The 22589-nt window shown below is 36.8% G+C and overlaps 1 protein-coding gene across 1 annotated transcript in view; it reads left to right on the top strand.

Annotated features, from left to right (window-relative positions):
• The window catches only part of STK38L (serine/threonine kinase 38 like), an 82204-nt gene extending 63242 nt beyond the window's left edge, over positions 1-18962 (top strand). The window contains exons 6-14 of the mRNA XM_025995061.2: positions 5555-5678; positions 7120-7274; positions 8025-8127; positions 8319-8380; positions 10757-10874; positions 11280-11403; positions 12751-12846; positions 15082-15173; positions 15280-18962. Coding sequence (XP_025850846.1) covers positions 5555-5678; positions 7120-7274; positions 8025-8127; positions 8319-8380; positions 10757-10874; positions 11280-11403; positions 12751-12846; positions 15082-15173; positions 15280-15407 — 1002 coding nt within the window. The 3' untranslated portion in view covers positions 15408-18962. The remainder of the gene's footprint in view (positions 1-5554; positions 5679-7119; positions 7275-8024; positions 8128-8318; positions 8381-10756; positions 10875-11279; positions 11404-12750; positions 12847-15081; positions 15174-15279) is intronic.
• Positions 18963-22589: the final 3627 nt, after the last annotated feature.

Here is a 22589-nt window from a genome sequence, read left to right as displayed (position 1 = left end):
TAACAGGACAAACCTAATCCTACTTTTTTCTAATAGTGGGGAAATAGACAGCTATTTCAAATAGTCATGATTGAAAAGGACTACAAAGGAACTTTTTACAAAAGGATAAATTGATGCAGATGATCTGGGGTTAGGAGGAAGAATTAGATCGGGAAATGTTTCTCTAAGGAGGGAATATTTGATGAAAGACTGAGGAAGAATGACAGAGGTCAGATAGAACAAATATTCAGGGAGCAAAGGCAGGAGACCTGAGGCAAGAATAATCCTTGCCTGCTTGGATAAGAGAAAGAAGCCATTGTGGCTAGAATTCAGTGTGAAAAGAGTGGTAGGAGAGGTAGGCAGGGGATCAGATACATAGAGCTCTGAAAGCCAAGATAGATTGTCTGGGTTTTATTCTTTTTTTTTTTTTCCTGGGTTTTATTCTAAATGCAATGGGAGGACACTCTTGTTTTAAAAGGGGAATGGTGGGGCGCCTGGGTGGCTCAGTGGGTTAAGCATCTGCCTTTGGCTGCAGTCATGATCCCGGGGTCTTGGGATCCAGCCTGGCATCCCTGCTCAGCAAGGAGTTTGCTTCTCCCTCTCCCTCTGCCCCTCCCTCTGCCTGTGCTTTCTCTCTTGCTCATTCTCAAATAAATAAATACTTGAAAAGGGGAATGGTATGTCTGATTGATGTTTTGTAAAGAATCAGTCCCTTTGCTTGCTGATAGGGGAAACAAGAGTTGAAGCAGAGAAGCCAGGGACGCCTGGGTGGCTCAGCAGTTGAGCATCTGCCTTTGGTTCAGGGTGTGATCCCGGATTCTCAGGATTGAGTCCTACATCGGGCTCCCTGCAGGCAGCCTGCTTCTCCTCCCTCTGCCTGTGTCTCTGCCTCTCTTTCTGTGTCTCTCGTGAATAAATAAGTAAAATCTTTTTTAAAAAAGAAAAAAAAAAAAAGCAGAGAAGCCAGTTGAGAGACTGTGAACCAATTCCAGCCAGGATGGGATTGTGGTTTATAGCAGAGAAGCTGAAGAAAATTTAGACAGATTAAGTATATGTTTTAGTGGAAGCGCCAGAAGGCTTTTCTGTGATATCCTGTTTATTGGAGGACAAGAAGATGGGTGAGGTTAGTGAGGGAAAAATGGGAAAATCAGGATAATACCTAGAGTTTTATTTAGGAATGGGATACATGATAGTGTTATTTTCTAATTTAGAAAGACTGAAAAAAGAGCAGGTTTGGAAATAGTGGGAATAAAAATGTGGCACATTTTTATTCATAATATGCCATAAAAATGTGACATATTAAGTTTGAGCTGCCTGTTAGATATTCAAGAGGAGATATTAAGTTGACAGTTGGCTGGAATATGGAGAGAAGTTTGACTAGAAATATAATTTTGAAGCCATCAACATATTGATCATATTTAGAGTAATGGGACAAGATGAAATTGTCTAGAAAACAAATATAGATAAAGAAGGAAAGAGAGCTTGGATCCAAGCCCTAGGGAACAATAGGCAGAAGAAAAACCAGCAAAGGGGACCAAGAGAGAACATCTAATCAGGTAGGGGAAACTGGGAGAACATGGTGTTATGGAAGCCAAGAGAAGAAAGTTTATAAAGGAGGAAGTGAGTGGTCAACTTTGTGGAATGCTGCTAACAGAGTACAAGAGGAAAACAGGCCAGTGGATGTCACAATATGGAGATTTTTACCCACTTGATGAAGACATTTCCAGTGGACTGCAGGGCAGAAGCTTAACTGAAATGGTGAGAAAAAAAAATGGGAAATAAGAAGTGGGGAATGTGAGTACAGATAAAGCTTTCATGTTCTGCTTTATGAAGCAGAACAAAGAACAGATTTGTAAAGTGAGACTTCGGGTAAAAAGGATTTTTTTTTCTTTTTTTAAAGACGGGAAATGTTTTTGATGTTGATTGGAAGAATCCAAAAATTGAAGATGCAAGAAAGTGAGGGCAGGTAACTATAGGAATACAGTGGAAGACAGTTGATCTTTGATAGGAGTGGATACATACCTGTCCATTAAAACAGGAAGAAGAGGCAGAGAAAATGGGACCAAATGCAGCGTGGTTGATCTGGCAGTGTCAGGTGCCAGGTTCCCCCCTGAGCACAAATAAGGGAGGTCGTCATCTCAGAGCAGAGGAGAGGCAGGTAGCTTGCTGGAGATGTAAGGAGAGATAATTTGTGAAATAGTCACAACTGTTGACTCGAAGGGTAGGAAAGCAGACTTGCTAGGGAAATACAGTTGCATGCCCATCGAGATTTATTATCATGAATGTAAAGTGAAACCAGTTGGCATGGTGACCTTTCTGTAGTAATTTTTAGTTGCTCTGGGTAGATACAGAATAGACAGAAATTGGAGTCTAGTTAGGGTTAGTGGTTTGTCAGGCAAATACAATGGAGGCAGAGGACAAGGGAGGTCAGAGTGTTTGCAAAACAATGATCATAGTGTTGAATCTAGGCTGAGTAGAAAAAGAAACGAGGTTGTAAAGAAAGTAACAGAAAAAGTTGTTGAATCCAGGGGAGAGAGATTAAAGTATAAGAATAAGAGATCTGGAAGGATAAAAGGTGGAGATCGGAAATAGAGTTGATTAAAATTGAGATTTTAGAGGGGGTACAGTTATTGGTGATGAGAAGGACAAGAAGATTACTGTGGGGGGTCAAAGTGCAGTGGTGGAAGAGATCATTGCAGATGAGGACGTCAGTAGGTAGGGTGTTTGATAGTTCATCCTTTTGTATATTGAAATCTATCCACAAGTGGAAAAGCGGGAAAGGAAGTTGGTAAGCCATGAGATGAAATCATGAATGAGTGAGAGGGATTGACCAGGAGCTCTGTTTTTGATAGCTTTGAGGTTAGATGGTGGCTGAAGGAGTTCCACAGTGTGCACTTCAAAGGAGCTACAGTGAAGGAAAGTGTCACAGGGGTTCAGAAGCAGCATGAGAATGAGCACAACCCTAACCCCCATCACCAAGTAAGGCGTGAGAGAAAAGCAGGTCATTCTTGAGAACTCACTATTCAGGAACACAGAACTGTCAGTAGACAGCCTGGTTTCAGTTAGGATGACAAGGTGAAGGAACCATCCAGAGGTGACAGGATATAGGACTTTTTTTGAAAACAGACTGATTCCAGAGGAAAGATATTTGGAACTCAAAGAAGGTCAAGGTTTTGAATTGTATTAGAGAATTACAGATAATAATAAGAATAAAGATCTGGGTCAAGATATAGAGCCTCTGAGACAAAGAGATAAATAGGATCTAACTAAGCCATATGGGATTAGTCCTGGAGAGGGTTTTGGAGGAAGGACAAAAGGAGCAGTTAGTTCCAGCTATAGTCTTTAGTTACTAGCCACCTGTAGCTAACCTGAATTGAGATATTCTATAAATAGCAAATATATACCAAATTTTTAAGACTTTGTGCCAAAATAATAATTTTTATATTGATTACATACTGAAATGGTAACATTGTGAATACATGGAATTGTATGAACTATATTTAGTTTCAAATATTTCACCTTTTTCTTTTTACTTGTTATATGGTTACTAGAAAGTTTTAAATTGTGTATGTGGCTTTCACATACTGTATTTCTGTTGGACAGCACTGATCTAGAATATTTTGCTAGAAGTTGAAGAGCTTCTGAGAACTGTTCGTTCTTATGCAGGGAAAATCTCACTGGAGCCCAAACGTCAAGTCTATTTGCATATTGTTATTGTTTTTCCCCTTATATAAATTAATCTGCATTTGCTACCATTGAATTTCATTTTAGAAAACCTTTTCTCACTCAGTTCTAATACATCATTATGTTAAGTTTATATTATATCTACTTTAATACCAACCAATCCACAAAGTAGCAGGTTATCTCTCTGCTACTGTGGTACTAGGTTACCATGTATGATAACTTCCTATTCTTTGAAAACAGAGGCCCATTTTGAAAACATCCTGTAATCTGACTTCAAGATATTTAAAAACAATTAAGCCAAGTTTATGACGTTTTTCCTGACAGCAGCCCATGCAGCATCAAAGGTTTAAGATTTTTCCTTTACTAATTTTAAAATGCCTTGTAAAAGGCAACAGGTATGAATTTTGATGCCATTTTTCACTTTGTGAAACAGATCCAGAGAGATCATAAGGTTTTTCATGTGAGAAAACAAGTTCTTAGTTTTCAATTGTTTTTCCTGTGCTTTGATCTCAGAGTACTTATTGTACCAGGTAATAAATACAGTAATCCCATTTATGACATTTTAAGCAGATCGTATTTCATTACCATGAAAAGGCTTAGGAAATCTGGGTCCTCACAGTGCTTTGGGCTAGAGTTCTAAAAATGCACAATGATAATAGCAAAAGGATAAAATCAAATATTATTGTTAATCTTTGAAGAAAGAATATATAGATATATTAATGCAAAATCATCTGAAAATTGATTATACCGACCTGACAAATTACTCAGTTTATAAAATTTTCCAGTCTATAGAATACTCACATGAAAGTATCCCTAGTAATTGTGTGTCTGGCAAATCAGCAGCAAAATCTCCCAAAGTAACACTAATTTGCTATAGATCAGGTTTATGGATATCATTGAGGTTTTGTATTTAACAAATACTATAAAGTTATTACAGACCAAATAATACAGAGTTACTGTAAACATTTCTACTTGTTAAAAAAAATCCAAATGTTTAAAGATCACATGAGGCTTTTTTTGAACTAATAACAGTTAAAAATAGTTTGCTAAGGACCCTGACTTTGTCAGACCAACCAATAAGGCATTGCTTACTACTTTTAACTTTCAAAAGTCAGGCCAGGGGCGCCTGGGTGGCTCAGTTGGTTAAGTGTCCACCTCTTGGTCTTGGCTCAGGTCATGGTCTCAGAGTTGTGAGATCAGGCCTGCATCAGACCCTGCGCTCAGCACAGAATCTGCCTGAGATTCTTTCCCTCCTCTCCCCTGCTTCTCTCTCTACTCCCTGTCTCTCTTTCTCTTTCTTTCCCTCTCTCTCTCTCAAATTAATATGCCTTAAAAAAAAAAAAAATCAGACTAGTGGGGCCTGAAATTTATATGACAAAGCCAGGATCCTTGGCAAATAAGGATTCTGGTTGCAAGGTTTTTTTTTTTTTTTTTTTTAAGATTTTATTTTTATTTATTCAGGAGAGACACAGAGAGAGGCAGAGACATAGGCAGATGGAGAAGCAGGCTCCCTGTGGGGAGCTCGATGCAAGACTCTATCCCAGGGCTCTGGGATCACACCCTGTGCCAAAGGCAGATGCTCAGTCGCTGAGCACCCAGGCATCCCTGTTGGAAGATTTTTGGACTAATCATTTTTCTCGGAGGCCTCGGCTTTTTTGTAATGTACCTGTGGATCCCCCTCTTTCTAGGCCTAAAGATAAAAGCTAAAATAAACGATTTCCTGAGGTTCTGTGTATGTAATGAGAATATGAACATGCATATATATTTCAAATCTTTTCTAAAACTCCCCCTTCCTTCCTGACTATTAAGGAACTAGATAGATAACTGTAAGAGATAAACTTGAAAAATGTGTAACATGTTGCAATTCTTTTTTCAAAATACATTCATCTAGGTGGCCCATATCCGAGCAGAAAGAGATATTTTGGTTGAAGCAGATGGTGCCTGGGTGGTGAAAATGTTTTACAGTTTTCAAGATAAGAGAAATCTTTATCTGATCATGGAATTTCTCCCTGGAGGTAAAAAACATAATAGCAATGACAGCCTGACACAAGCACACCTTTATATGTAATTATTATCCTGTTGACTAGGTTTACTCTTCTGTTCCTAGCAGTCATGGTTCTCAAGTTGTTCCTCCTGTAATAATGCTAATTTTTACCACAAAGCAAATTATTTTGAAAGAATAATAAATTTGGTACATTTTAAATATCACCAGTCTGCATTTACATTATATAATTAGTTAGAGTTAAGAACAATAAGTCACTAAAGAGAAAGACAACCCAATGGGCCAATGATAGACAATATGGCTAGTCCATAAATACACAGGAAAATGTTTGTTCAACTCTGCTCATATTCAGGGGAATGCAAATTAAAACGAGAATGAGATACCATTTCACACTTATCCAATTAGTAAGAACATTAAGAGTCTGATGAGGCTGTGGGAGAAACTGGCCTCTCTGGTATCTAAATTAATCTCTAACTCTTAACAAAGAGCAATTCTTAGATACCACTGAAATTGAAAGTGCATGCGTCCTACAGCCCAGCAATTTTACAACCAGTGTATTCCCTGGAGATTCTCCTGGAAGAGACCACTGAAAGCATTGTTGTGATAGTGAAAAACTGCATGCAAGATAAATGTCCATCAGTAGAATGGATAAGTAAAATGTGACATAGTTATGTGCTGAAATATTTTTCAGCAGTTAAAAGTCAGGAGCTATATCCATTTCAGTGAGATCTCAGAAACAGTGGAGTAATAAAGCAAGCTGTGGAATTAAATGTGCAATTGATACCATTTATGTAATTTAAAAAAATATATAAAAGACTATAATTTCATAGATTAATATGTATGTATATGAAAACATTTTAAAAATAAGCTATAAGATACCCACTAAACCAAATCCATGATAATGGTTACTTAGCAAAAAAAGGGAAAAGGGAATAAAATGGAATAGAGGACAAAGAACGCTTCTACATTTTTTTTAAAGACTCGAAGTATCATAAAAAATGTTAACAAGTGTCATTTCTGAGTTGTAAGTTGACCATTGCTTATTCTTTGCCCCCTTTTAAGAAAAAATTCCTTGAAAATAAAAGAATGTCTTTTAGTGGGATGATACTCTATTTTTGATGGACTGAAGGCTCTGAACATTTTTGAAACAATACATCCCATTTCCAGGTGTGCTTATCCTGATTCATGTTTGCAGTTCATCATATTTTCCTCAGCAACTTATTCTGGATATTGAGTAGTGGATATTACTTCATTAATTATCTCTGCTCTAATTTCACCTGCTTCCTACTTTAAAAATCATTAAATGTCATGAAACTTTGGTAATGCAATGGCATTTTTTTTACTTGGCCCTAGAGACAGTTGGGTGGGTCGTACAATGCAAAAATCAGAAGAGGTTCTACAGATACAGAGGAAGCTTGAGGTGTTTCTAATACATGATATTTTCCTTTATGTAGGTGACATGATGACATTGTTAATGAAGAAAGATACCTTGACAGAAGAGGAGACACAATTCTACATTTCAGAGACTGTTCTGGCAATAGATGCAATCCACCAGTTGGGTTTCATCCATCGGGACATTAAACCAGACAACCTTTTATTGGATGCCAAGGTATGTGAATAAACTGGTGACTTATTGGGTTGCTGATTATTTTATGGAGTAATAGAGCTGATTTTGTGATTGAATGAGCAACTACAATTTATATTATTGCTCAACTAGGTGATATCATAGAATGATACAATGGGAGAAGACTTGGGAGTGAAATAACATCAAGGGAGGATGGCTGTCTTTATCTTCTTTCATTTTCTACTTTTAAAAATCATCATCATTGGGCACCTGGGTGGCTCAGCTGATTAAATTGTCTGCCTTCAGCTCAGGTCATGATCCCAGGGTCCTGGGGTGAAGTCCCATGTTGGGCTCCCTGCTCAGCAGGGAGTCTCCTTCCTCTACCCCTCTCCCTGTTCCTGCTCTCTCTCTCTCAAATAAATAAATAAAATCCTTAAAAAAAATAAATGCAATCATTATAAAAATTCTTACATTATAAGAATTCCTATAGGGTGATATGTAAAATTATAAATATTTGATGATGATGATTTTCTTTATTAAAGATTTTTATTTATTTGAGAGAGAGTGAGAGAGAGAGCATGAGCAGGGGGAGGGGCAGAGAGAGAGAGGGAGAGGCAGACTCCCCACTGAGCAGGGGCCAGAACCCTGGGATCATGCCCTGAGCCAAAGGCAGAGAGGCTTAACCAGCTGAGCCACCCAGGCGCCCATAAGGATCGTATTTACAAAAATAATTTATAATAAGCCTTTTGTTTCAAAGTTAATGTAATCTCTTGATTTTACTGGATTTTTTTTTAGGGTCATGTAAAATTATCTGATTTTGGTTTATGCACGGGATTAAAGAAAGCTCATAGGACTGAATTCTACAGAAACCTTACACACAACCCTCCAAGTGACTTCTGTAAGTTTGATTTTTTTTTTCTTTCTTTCTGGGTAATGTAGCGTAGCTGGCTTAATTCGTTGTTGTTGAGCACTAAAAGTTCTCTTGCTCTCCTCACTCCTTAAGCCAATGTATTTTACATGTATATTTGTGAATTTGTCTTTTGGCGGAGTATCTCCCTCATGATTATGATTCTCTCTTGTTGAAATTAGCATTTCAGAACATGAACTCAAAGAGGAAAGCAGAAACATGGAAGAAGAATAGGAGACAGCTGGTAAGTTCGCTGTGTCTTTAAGAAAGTTTGCCCTAGTCCAAACATTTCATTGGGGATTTGCTTGATCATTTTGCATCTTCACAATGATTAGTACTTACTTTGTAGCAATGATAGAGCTTCTTTTGGGATCACATAGTTCTCTTAGTTTCCCTGTAACATTTCCTTACCTGTAAAGTGAGTGCTGATTTTTTATGATTTAACAATAGAGTATTTTATGACTCATACCTATAATTAAGTAATCTGTTACTAGTAATTAGTACTTAATATAAAATTCACTGAGATGAGTGTGATTGTAGTGAATGCCTTGTGTGTTCCATTTTACATACTTGTTCTGAAACAACAAATGCCAATCAGCATAAGTAAGGTGGTTGTGTGTTTCTAAGAATTTCTTTATAAAGTAAATAGGAAGTTTGGCATGTTAACAGATAAACCAAATAAAATTAGAAAGCCAACTGTACCACAGATAAACTTAATTACTCTTAATTACTACTTTTACCTCCACAGTCTTTCTCCTTTATTACTTCGCAAATAGAACTGTTAGCTTCTTTTCCTCTTCCCTTTATCCTGTTAACTAGGTCCATGCACATTATCAGAGTCAGGAATGTACCTTTTGACTTTGTTTTCCTGAACTCTTGTTCTGTCTGGCACATATAGACACTTCATAAATATTTGTTAAATTCAACCAAGAGATGAAAGGGAAACTAAGTCAGCATTCCCTCCGAGTATTGGGTCAGGTAAACAGACTGAAAGATAATAGTCTGATACCCTCTCAAACCAAATAAAATGGCCTTTTCATGGTTGAACTCATTCTGTCATTGGCCCAAGTAATTAACTACAAGTTTCCTGTGCTTGTAAAACATTTCAGTGTTGAAAAGCTTTTTAAATGTTTTAAAACTATGGAGCTATGAATTAATGACAGAAACTTCCTTCTACTTTTCAATATGCCACTTTCAGATCACATATTACAACTGAGAGAAGGACTGCAGTATTTCCTACTTTAACGGGGAAAGATGAATGGTGCTTAAAAATGTAGAAGGGAATTCTACTTACAGAGTATTCACAGGTGGTTACTTTGGTGGATGTTTTACTGTTCTTGTGGCCATCCGCATGACATCTATCAATGTTTATTTCCCAAGAGAGATGTAGAGGGGACTCTTAGTATTTTGGGCAGGAGCTCCTTTAGATCTTAAATCCCTCCTGCCAACTAAATGCCAATCAGCAACCCCCAACCTCCACCCCACAGGTCCTTGAAATAACAGAATCTCCTGGCACACATTTTCAAATGGTCCCTAGCATGCTGCCCTTAATTGAGAACTACTGCCTTAAAGAAATTATTTTTGTAAGATTTTGTGTGAATTAAGAATGAAAAATTCCATTGCTTCCTAATGGATAAGCAGTGCCCTGAAACTAGGTGTATAATGAAAATACCTGATGTTTATATGTATAGTAATTTGTAGTTTAGAAAGCAGAATTTTTTTCTTATTTCACCCTCCTATCAACTATGTTAGGACTGTGTTATTACTCTAGTTTTCTGTAAGCAGAAGCTGAGGCTCAGACAGGTTGAATAACTTACCTGAGAACACATTAGAAGGGAGTGGAGAACTCAGGCCCACTGGGGTCAACCTCTTTATTCTTTTTTAATGGATTATTAACCTTAACAATAAAACGATTATTTTACCAGCAAAAGTGGGTTTATTCAGGAATAACGGAAAATTGCAGTTCAAGAATGCAAGCTATGGCAAAACCATTGGCAAATCCAACAAAGAAGAGAAATGGTATTTTAAGGGAAGAAGGAGGATTTGGAAGGGGATGTTTTGAACAAGAGTCCATTGGAGAAAAGCTGGAGTTCAGTGTGGATAAGGTCTCTCCTTGGCTGATTTGCAGGGGTAGTTAATTTTTCATAGGTGATGCAGTGTATGTCTTTCCTTGTTGGGGCCAATAATTGATGATTCTTCCGACAGGGTCTGTAGTTGACAGTCCCTGCTGTAATTACAGCAAGTAGTATAGTAGTATAGTTCCCCTTCTAGCATCCTGAGTCCACTTTAGTGAGCTTTCCCTTTATTAATTTTCATAGGACTTAGAGCTAAATATATAAATAATTTGAGTTTTTTTGGGAGGTCAGATATCATATCTAAAATAACATATTATCTGACCCAGTATATATCACTAAGCTTCCTATGTGATAAAGTATTAAATGAGAAATTAGCTGCTGTTATTTATATATAACATATATATAAGTATTATATACTTATGTCAGTATATATAAGTATTATATTTATATATCTTAAATATATATATATAATTTAGTGGTGAGCCATTCTCAGATCTTTCAACAAATATTTAAGAATGCTGGTTTGATAAGTTTTTCCTTTGCAGGCGTATTCTACAGTTGGGACACCAGATTATATTGCTCCAGAAGTATTCATGCAGACTGGTTACAATAAATTGTGTGACTGGTGGTCTTTGGGAGTGATTATGTATGAAATGCTAATAGGTATGTTTTATCATTTGTTTATGTACATACTGTATGAATTTCCATGAGTGCCACTGTTTGAACATACTGCAGATACCACGGGCTAAAATGACCAAACCCTTTGACATATCCCAATGTTAAATACACAATAATAAATACCAGCAAACTCTGTAGGGATTCAGGAAGAGAATATTTAACCAAAACTCCCATGTGTCAAAATTGTATCAGCATGGCCTTTCAGATAAAGGGGGCAGTGCTTTGAATTCTTTATTTTGTTGCTTTTATTAGCGATTTTATTATAAATTGATGAATGGTGACATTTTTATTGTTGATTAGAGCACTTAGGGCTATTTTGTTCTTTGTGGCACATACATAGTAGGTACAGCATATTTAATTATTAAAACTTTTATTTTCTCTGATATGTAGGGTATCCGCCTTTCTGCTCTGAAACTCCTCAAGAAACATATAGAAAAGTGATGAACTGGAAAGAAACTTTGGTATTTCCCCCAGAGGTACCCATATCTGAGAAAGCCAAGGACTTGATTCTTAGGTTAGTGGTTAAATCCCTAGAGGAGTTTACGGTATTTTAAAACTTCCCAGGTGGGATGCCTGGGTGGCTCAGAGGTTGAGAATCTGCTTTAGGCTCAGGTCGTGATCCCAGGGTCCCAGGATCGAGTCCCACATTGGGCTCCCCACAGGGAGCCTGCTTCTCCCTCTGCCTGTGTCTCTGCCTCTGTGTGTCTCTCATGAATAAATAAATAAAATCTTTAAAAATAATAAATAAACAAACAAACAAACAAACAAACTCCCCAGGTATCTAAAAGATCATACTGCTCCTTTTATTCTTGTGGGAGGAAAAGGACCACCACTGATCTATACAAAGAGATCAATAAAGAAAATGTGTTTTTTAAAATCTGCAAACAATTTAAAGGTAGTAGGCAACAAAAAAAGTAAGAGTTAAGAAGAGGACAGATGTATTGTTTCAAAGGTCACTCCTGTTGGAATGCAATTACCCTATTTCCTTAAAGAGAAAAGGGAAAATAAATTCATATCACAAGTCTATATATGAAATTGTTTCTAGGCAAAGGATTCCATTCTGTTTCTCAAATAAGATAAAGTATGTGGTATTGTTGGAAATGGCTGCAAGGAATATAAATTGGGAAACTTATGAGAACAGCTAATTGACGGCATATTATCAAATATCTTTAAACTCTTTATGACCTTTGACTCAGTAATTCTAGGAATTCTGCTTATGCAGATAATTAGATGTGTGTAAAGATTTAGGAAGAATATCATTTTTTTAAATTTTTAAAATTTATTTATGATAGTCAGAGAGAGAGAGAGAGGCAGAGACATAGGCAGAGGGAGAAGCAGGCTCCATGCACCAGGAGCCCGACGTGGGATTCGATCCTGGGTCTCCAGGATCACGCCCTGGGCCAAAGGCAGGCGCCAAACCGCTGCGCCACCCAGGGATCCCTAGGAAGAATATCTTTATCATGATGTGCTTTTAGTAATGAAAAATTGAAAACCATCTAAATGTTCAACAGGAGTGGACTGACTAAATAAACTATGATATTTCCACATGCAAATTTTAGGAAATGAAGTTCTAGAAGAACATTTAATGAATTTGGGAAGTTTTCTCAGTATATTAAATGAAAAAAATCACCCATATTTCAAAAATTGTAATAAAAGACTAAAAGGAAATGGCTTCAAAATGTTTACAGTAGTTGTCTCTGTACAGTGCAGTTACAGAGGATTTCTGTTCTTTCCCATATTTCCCACAATAAACAGAGCTGACTTCAGTAAAGAGAAGAAAAATGAAATGTTTGAAAAAAATGCAAATAGAGTACTTTAGATGTAATTTGCATATGATCATTTCTCTGTTTCCATTTTCTAGATTTTGTATTGATTCTGAAAACAGAATTGGAAATAGCGGAGTAGAAGAAATAAAAAGTCATCCTTTTTTTGAAGGTGTAGACTGGGGACACATCAGGTATGCTTATGGGCTTCGAAATTGGAGAGGTCTGAGTGAAAATTTTCTTTTTTTTTTCTTTTTAACTAGCAATCAATTTTTCTCTGATTCTGCTGGATTAAATACAAGAAGTAACACTGTTATAATTTTATTAAATCAGTGTTTTCTGGATTATATGAGAGAGACTATAGGGGCTGTAGCTTAATGACTTGTTTTGGCTAATGTCCACTTTAAGGGGGAAACCACATTCTGTGCACCTGTTTTGATTTTTATATTCAGAGTTTCGTGATGCAGGCTGATGTTAGCACAACAGAGATGTATTTCTATTTCATACTATAACTCATCATTTTTGTACTATTATATCATACTGTATACTATACCTCCCTCTAATATACCATCTACTTTATGAAGTTGTAAGAAGATACAATCCCTTTTTTTCAGCATTGTGGGAAAAGTGAAAATGATGCAAGTCACTTTTAAGAATTTGCTTATAGTTTGTTGTAAGTGTTGGCCTTTAGTCAGTTTGTGGCCAAACTACCTTCAATAGTTCTGGGCTGTTCTCTACACAGTGATAGTTTAGAAAGATAAAATTGATCATGCTGTTTTCTTCCTTCCCTTTGCACTTAGAGTAAAAATAAGGAAGCTTAACTGCTTTCAGGACTGTGGGGTATGGCTCTTCCCTCATCTGTGCCACTGGCATCTTTTATGGTCTCTTCCAACTCCTTCCACCTCAGGGCTTTGTCATTTGTTCTTCCTTCTGACTGAAATGCTCTTCTCTTTCTCCTCATTCCTGTCTCTACTCCTGCCCTGCGTGGCCAGCTCTTGTTCATCTTTCAGGACAGCATATGTGTCACTTCCTCCATGCAGATCTTCACTGGAACTCCTACTGTGTGCCAGGCACTCTCCCTGTTGTAATAATAACTATTTTTTTGACCACTTATTATATGCCCAGCACTCTTCTAAGTACTTTATGTATGTTTGTTATTTTACCTTCATAATAAACCTTATAAAATAGGTACTATTATTATATCTATTTTACAAATGAGGAAACTAAAGCACAGAGAAGTAATTTGCCTACAGTGTCACAGCTAGTAAACAATCTAGCTAGAAATTTCTAACTAAAATTGGACCCGTGGGTGTCCTGGTTCTTAACTGCTGTGCTGCATTATACTGTACCTACCTCATCTCATTGAACAAAATGATGATTCCCCTTTTTTACAGGTGGAAGGATGCTTAGAGACCATTAGTGCAATCTCTTGCTTTGATAGTAAAGAAATTAGTCGCAGAGCAGGGACTTGCCTGCCTAAGGTCATGCTGCTAGTTAATGACAAGAGATTGGATCTTAGGATGCCAGGGTGTGGTTCTTTTCACTAAACTAATATAAATTTATTAAGTTTCACATTAAGTATCACATTAAATAATGTTTATCACATAAAGTATAAATAATTTGGAATAATTCTGGGAAAAATACCCAGGCTTTTAGATAACAAGCTTTGTTAACTTGTCACCTAATACATCCAGTTAAGTATGTGTTGAAAAAAATGGAAGGAATAAAAATGGATAACTTCTTTTAACTAGTTCTATTTTTAAACATTTCTAGCATGATAAGGTATTTTCATGACTGATTTTTCCTAATGTCCCTGATCCCCTTAAAATTTAAATGACAAGGTTTTGGATTTAGATTTTATCACAAATGTGTAGTGATAACTTCATCCTTTGTGCCCCTTAATTTCCCAAAGGGCTTTTTTTTTTTTTAAGTATCTTTTTTTTTCTTAAGTAATATCTATACTCAATGTGGAGCTTGAACTCGTGACCCTGAGACCAAGAGTCATATGCTATACAATTTAAGCCAGACAGATGCTCCCCACTAATGACTTTTAATTTACGAATCCTCTTATCCCTAGGATCCAGTGCCCACAATATCCAGCATGCGTTATATAATTATAAAATTGTTTAAACAAAATTTCTTCTGTTCTACTTTCCCTTTCATTAGCTCTTATTTTTCCACTTTAAACAAAACAGAATGAGAAAGTCTAGGTGAAGAGAAATAAAAATTCCAAGCAAATGGTAATGTTTTAGTAAAATATTTTACTCAACTATGACATCCACTTAAGTGTTTTCAAGTCCACAACAAAATTTCCTTGGCTCTTCTAATATCTATAGAACAACAAGCAGAATTTGCAAGTAGAATTATTTTTGGAAAAATTAAGAGTTCAAGAAAATATACCATGCCACTACTCAATACTTTTTTTATAGGGAAAGGCCAGCAGCGATCCCTATAGAAATCAAAAGCATTGATGATACTTCAAATTTCGATGACTTTCCCGAATCTGATATTTTACAACCAGGTAAGATACTCTATAACACGATTAACACAATGCATAGTCTGTGAAGATGTTGACATGTTCACTACTGAAATTCCTTTGCTCTTGGTTCATTTTTCTATCTTTCTAGTGCCAAACACCACAGAACCTGACTACAAATCCAAAGACTGGGTTTTTCTCAATTATACCTATAAAAGGTTTGAAGGGTTGACTCAACGTGGCTCTATCCCCACCTACATGAAAGCTGGAAAATTATGAATAAAGATCACATTCGTCCACAACCAAGAGAACTCAGGTAGCTGCATCACCAGGCTTGCTTGGCGTAGATAACAATACACTGAAATACTCCTGAAGATGGTGGTGCTTATGACTACAAGAGGAAATTCTACAGGATTAGGATTTCTAAGACTACTACAGGAATTGGTTGGCAGTGCCAGCTGGCTTTTTTTTTTAATATTTTATTATTTTTGTTAACTTTATTATACGAAGGTACTGGAATAAAAGAAACGTACATCCCTTTGTAACTGCACTGCCTACACGCGTATTAAGGTCCATTCTGCCTGTGTGTGCTGTGGCTTTGTACTGTAACACCTCTAATCAATTCAGGAGAAACATATCATTTAAAGCAACATAGGCTAACCTATAGGTAACACTGCAGTATTGCTGTTTACTGCAAATCTTATGGGTCTAGATAATCAAAAAAAGCCATCTTCCATAGTTGGTGTTAGAGTATTTGCCCTGTTGGTTTGGACACCTATAGAATGAATAAATATGAAGACAATTTCTGTACTGGTTTTAAGAAATTTTAAAAAGAAAATACACTGGTTATTTAAGAAATAGAATTTATCATCATGTTATTTCACAAACTGCACAGTCGGGAGTGACAAGTTTATAATAAGGAGGAAGCTTAACACCTTCACTCGAGCACTCCACTAAAATATTTACTTTGCATTCAGAAATACTGATGACCTTTATATAGGTAGTCTGTACACTCATAGGGAGATGTACTGTATCATATAAAATGTAAAGTTGCTTTTCTTGTGACAAAAGGACTTCTTTTTTAACAAGAGGACATGGCATTATTTTGATTTGATTATGGTGAGTTGAATTTCAGAAATGACCGTGAAGGCTGCTTGTAGAACTGGTGTATTTTTATTAAACTATTTTTTTAAATGTCAATCTTCTGATCATGTAAATGGACTTGTAGAGAACAAAGAGGTATTTACTTTGGTTTTTCTAGAAAGTTGTTACATATCATGGATGGTTACATTTTATTTCTTTTGGTGAAAATTTTTCCTTTGATAGCACTTGTATTATTGTGCCATTATTTTCTTACACTCCAGACGTACCAAAGATCCTGAACAGAGTGGATGTTCACAACTGAGTAGAATTTTCCTTTCCTGTGAAAATGCCATAGTCAGGCACGACAGATCTTTGACAGAGGTCAGCTTATTGAAGGGCAACATAGTTCATGTTCAGCTACATCACTGTGGTTAATGGAGGTGGAATTAAGGAAATAAATGTGGGCCAGGGGCGGAGGATTGGGAGGGGAGGTTGTGATGAGGATGGGGAGATGATGTCAGCATCAAATTCTTTAGCTGTTTCCTGAAGAATGAAGTCATCTTTTCTAACTCAACACTTTAATTCTAAAATGACTCTGAGGTTTTGGCTTCATAAGTACTAGTTAAGGAACAATACTTTATCAAATAATGGCCTAATGTTTGTCTTAACTGTTAACTGATGAAGAGTGTTTTAAAGATACAACAGTTAGAACCATAATCTATGATCAAAATCAAAAGCAGTGATTTATTTGTAGCTATGGGGGAAGAACTGCATAGGATCATTGTGCAAATCTACAGAAGCTTTTATAAATGTTGCTGCTAGGTAGCTCCACAATGTTTCTACAAGGCCATCCTGGTTTGTTTGTTTTTCTCCCCCTGTTCTCTCTCTTTCCCTCTTCCTTCCATTCTTTCTTTCTAGTATTTGTTTGATATTTATTATGTGTTCATCCAATAGTTCATCTCCATTTCTCTTATTTGGATCATGTGGCAGAGAATCTAGAGGGGAGAGAGAACTATTAAAATTCTAGAGGTCTCAATTTGACCAGCCCTGGTTCTTCTAATTATAACTCACTCTAATTAAAAAAAAATATATGTTACTGCTGCTCAGTTTTATGAGACTTTTTCACCCCACTCCATCCCCTCTTTAAAAAAAAAAAAAAAAAAAGGACTGACTTTTGTTAGTGTGACAGTGAATGATTAGGATAGGAGGAAATTACATCATTTTCTAGTTGAGATATGGTAACTATTCTAGTATAGAACAATGTTGTTAATTCAAGTTGACGGAGAGAGAAAGAGGGGGGTGCAGTTACCTATGTTTACTTTTTAATTGATTAAGAGGAGAGCATATTGGTATATTGGTTTCCATCTCCCTTATTTTTATTAGCGGGAAGAACTTGGAAATGGTTAGGATTTCTTGGCACTGGAAGGGCAGTTCTGGAAAGTTTACTTTGTTTAGTGTCTTACTTTTCCCTGGAGTTAACAGAGTGATTCACAATCTTTGGGGTTTCCTCCTCATCACAAGCATTTCTTAAGTGCCTATCTAAAAGTAACTGAAGACTGTGTCTGTCCTTTGGAAGCTAAGAATTTGATTCATTATGCAAATTAGCTAGATAATTTGCAAAGCACCCTTGTGATTGAATTTTCTCTATTACACACTTACATATTTCAGGTGAACCATATAATTTAAATGACAAAACCCTATCTAATCAACTGGGCATAATGACATTTTCTTTAAATTAGACTCTATTTTGAATTAAAAGAGTTTTATTATAAACTGTGTGTTTTGGTTTTTCTAAGTTTATAGAAAGCTTGTATAATTCAGATTATTGATTTCCTGAATTAATGTAGACTTTGACTTTTTTATTAAAAAACCTTTGTATTAAAGCAAGTTATGTTATTTTTCTTTTATGCTTTTCTTATTAACCTAGTTTAAATCTTTAAATTTATTGCAGCATAATGCTATCTAAAAACAAAGAATTTCTTATAAATTAACCTTTTCTGAATGCAATATGTGGCTGATTTAATAAGCTATAGGCGAATGGAAAATAACATGTGGAATACCTAAAGCTTTCTTTGGTTGCTACGGTTTAAGATAGGGTTTCATTTATTTCTATATTAGCATACTACTTCTGTTTTTAAAACATCTGTGTGTCTTTATGCAAATCTGTAAATTTAAAAAATATTTTTAAGTTCATTTATTTTTGATGTTTTATTGTAGACAACCTTCAGACAATCAAACAATACTCCTGGTGGAAGAACCAGCTATCCATTTTTTGATGATCTATAAATTACTGAGTTGAGATTTTAATCAGTAGAAAGGTCCCCTAGTAACACATTCTCTCTGAGTTGTTAAGGTTCAGAACATTCAGAACAACTGTTTTTGCTATAACCATGACTGTTTCTGCTTGTCTTTATTTAACATTTATTTTCTCCTTAGAAGTGCACTTATTTCTGAAAAGTTTTAATGAAACACTTAGAACAAACAAATACGAAACACTTGGGACTACTAGATATATTTTAGATTTTTATGAAAAAATGTGAGGGCATATTGCTACTTTAAGAAGAAATGAAGTAATAAAAATAGTTCTTAGTTATTTTTTAAAAAGCAATATAAATTATTCAGCAGTTGTCTAGAAAAATGATCATTGGGCTGTCAAGTTCTGTGTTTAGTTACTGAGTTTCAAAAAATGTTCTGGTGGCATGAAGCCTTTTCATTGAAGGTAAGAAAAGAATAAAAACTATGTTTATAATATTTCTGTGATGAGGTGTTTTGGTTTTCTTTTAAAGTTTTGAGACAAGTGTTACCCAAAACTTAATGAAGACTTCTCTATAAATATGTTCAACCTTCACACTTAAATATCACATCAAGAACAAAATTGATATTTGAAGTTTCAGTCGTATTATGTTTAACCAACCAAGATAGTTACACAGGTTTGTATAAAACTACCCCACTAGGGGGATCCCTGGGTGGCTCAGCCGTTTAGCACCTGCCTTGGCCCAGGGTGCGATCCTGGAGTCCCAGGATCGAGTCCCGCGTCGGCTCCCGGCATGGAGCCTGCTTCTCCCTCCTCCTGTGTCTCTGCCTCTCTCTCTCTTTCTCTCTCTCTATAAATAAATCTTAAAAAAAAAAAAAACAAAAAACTACCCCACTAGGCTAAAAATCAATTTGCAAGCAGAATTAAAATTGAAAATGCCTCAAGGGCAGCCTGGTGGCTCAGCGGTTTAGCGCCGCCTTCAGCCCAGGGCCTGATCCTGGGTACCTGGGATCAAGTCCCACGTCGGGCTTCCTGCATGGAGCCTGCTTCTCCCTCTGCCTGTGACTCTGCCTCTCTCTCTCTCTGTGTCTCTCATGAATAAATAAATAAAATCTTAAAAAAAAAAAGAAAGAAAAGAAAATGCCTTGAAATTAAGTTTAAAATGCCTCAGAATAGCACAGAAATTAGTGATATAAGCAGGTGCCATTACATCCTGTCCTGTGGAAGGCACTTATAAGCAGTCATGCTACTTTTTCCACTGATCTCAGAGGGAGCCAGTCAGAATCTGCTCATCCGAATTACGCTTTTAACTGTTTCCGACTTACATCATTTCAATAATGCCATTAAGACAAAACAAAAAAAATAATAAAAAATAATTTAAAAAAGACAAAACAGTAAAAGCACAGAATGTGAAAATTTGGACATTGGAGCAAACTTGGAGACTAAGTGCATCTTCTTTCAAGAGCATCTTCTGAAAAAAAAAAGCGTCTTCTGATAAAAAACTTATATTTGTATACAGAATGCTTTCACTTATATTATTCATTTTGGTTTTTGTTACAATTCTGAAATAAATATGATTACCATCATTTTACATATGATGAACATGAGGCTGAGTGTGACTTAACCAAACACTGGTAATAAATTTCTCTTGAATCAGAGTCCCCCACACCATACAGCATGCTTCATTGACAAGTTACCTCATATGCTTCTAGACCCCAGAAAAGTACATGGGGAACTAGTGACAGGTTTGTCACTTTGGATACTTTTGACTGCAAGTATTAGAAGATGCAAGTCAAGGATCCCTGGGTGGCGCAGCAGTTTGGCGCCTGCCTTTGGCCCAGGGCGCGATCTTGAAGACCTGGGATCAAATCCCACATCGGGCTCCCAGTGCATGGAGCCTGCTTCTCCCTCTGCCTATGTCTCTGCCTCTCTCTCTCTCTCTCTCTGTGTGTGACTATCATAAATTAAATAAATAAATAAATAAATAAATAAATAAATAAATAAATAAATAAAAAGAAGATGCAAGTCAAGATGACTTCAACAATAAGGAAAATGATTATCTCACATAACACGACAAAAGATAGGGAGCTTCCAGGGTAGTCAATTTAGCATCTCAAAAAACAACATCAAGAACACAGATCCTTTCCATTTTACTACTATGTTGTCCTCATAGTGTTAGCTTTGTCCCTGGTCTTGTTTTTCAGAGGAACTAAATGGCTAGAGACACTAGGCATCAAATCTTTCTACAACATGTAAGTCCTTAGAAACTACTTCTTGGGCACCCTCTTTTTTAAGATCAAGTAAAATTTTTTCCAGAAGCATTCTAAGCAAAGTAACCTTCACATTTTATTGGCCATGATTATGTCATATATCCATTCCTACAACAGTACCTGACCTGGGACTGACTTAAATCCTTATCAGGATTCACATCCCTGGTACTAGGGTGAGGCTTACCTAAAGCGCATGGTTACCTGATACCAGAACCAATTGGACTTTTCACATTCAAGCTCCAAGATAATCAAAAGAGTGCTACACATTTTTATAGCAATGGATCTTACTTTAAGCCACCACACTGGATTTTCTTGCTGGTTCTCCCATAGCTACATTAACATCTTTCCCGGCCCCCCAAAACCAGGAGTACAAAGTACCACTGTGCCAGCCCATGGCTCAGCCACTGCAATCCCACTTTTCTTGTCCTTTGGAGAACCAGAAGTATGAGTGGGTCTCTGGACCTCATACAAACAGAATAGCTGTATGGCCCAATGACCAAGGTTTGGTCTCTCCGTGCCTGGCTTTTGCCATCCCTCCCAGCTCCTAATCATTTCTCCATTGGTATCACTGCTGTGATACCAGTAATAGAAAACCTCATTGATTTATTTCCCCAAGATCCAGCTAGGAGTGGGGTGGCCTAATTATATATTGGCTCAACTGCTTTGTCTAACTTGAGCAGATGGGCTTTGACTAATAGAAATCAAAACATTCCTCAGGTGAGGTTGTGCTAAATACCACAATATTATCTCTGAATTACTTTATTATTCATATGAAGATGTTCCTTATCAAACTCTAAGACATAGGATGATTTTGGGGGGTAAAGATTTATTTATTTTGAAAGAGAGTGGGGGGAGCTGGTAGGGGCAGAGGGAGAAGGAGAATCTCAAGCAGACTCCCTGCTGAGTGCAGACCCCCCCCCCCCCGCCCCATGCCGGCCTCCCTCCAACACAGGGCTCGATCTCACAACCCTGAGATCATGACCTGAGCTAAAATCAAGAGTCTGGACCCTTAACTGACTGAGCCACCCAGGCGCCCCATCATAGGATGACTTTTAAGTCTCTTCCAAAAGGAGAAACCCGTAACAGGAATGGGTTGTCCTCTTAGGTAAGATAATCATGAACAGAACTTGAAGAACACTCCTGTCCAATTGCATACAACATGAGGAGGACTGAAGAGGACCTGGGGTACCATACTTGTTCTAAGAGTGTCCAAAACCTGCAAAAGCTGGGGTGCCAGGGTGGCTCAGGATTGAGCCCCACATTGGGCTCCCTGCTCAGCGGGGAGTCAGCTTCTCTCTCTGCCTCTGCTTCTCCCCTCTGTGTGTGCTTGTGCTCTCTCTCAAGCTCTCAACTGTCTCTCAAATAAATAAAATCTTTTTTAAAAAAATGTAGGGGATACATGAAATTTAAAAAAAAACTGCAAAAGTATAAATTAGTTCAGCTTTTGACACAATACACAAAATAATCTCTAAGGGAAAAATAACACTAAGCAGTAACTCCATATCTAAAGAGATGTCTGCACAACCATTCCCTCAGGCTTGACCTATGTTCCTTTTTGTATTTTTCTTGGAATTTTAGTTTATTGCTACTTTTGGTCTCTAGTTAGTAGAAATACACAATTTACCACCACCACCCCCAGCAATGTGGGCTTATTAGGAAACTTGATTTTTGACAAGTTGAAGCAGTATTTCCTAAGGTACTTAAAATGTCTTGAAATCAAGAAGGGTGCTGATTTGAAATAAGGATTTAGAACTACAAAATCAGGATCTCTAGGAGTGGGTCTGAAATTCTGTACGTTATCATGCACATCCAACTTTGGGAACCACTGAAAAAGACACTGGTTGGACTTTTCCA

This window comes from Vulpes vulpes, chromosome 8 (assembly GCF_048418805.1).
Source record: "Vulpes vulpes isolate BD-2025 chromosome 8, VulVul3, whole genome shotgun sequence".
NCBI lineage: Eukaryota > Metazoa > Chordata > Mammalia > Carnivora > Canidae > Vulpes > Vulpes vulpes.
This window is presented reverse-complemented; position numbering and strand designations above follow the sequence as displayed.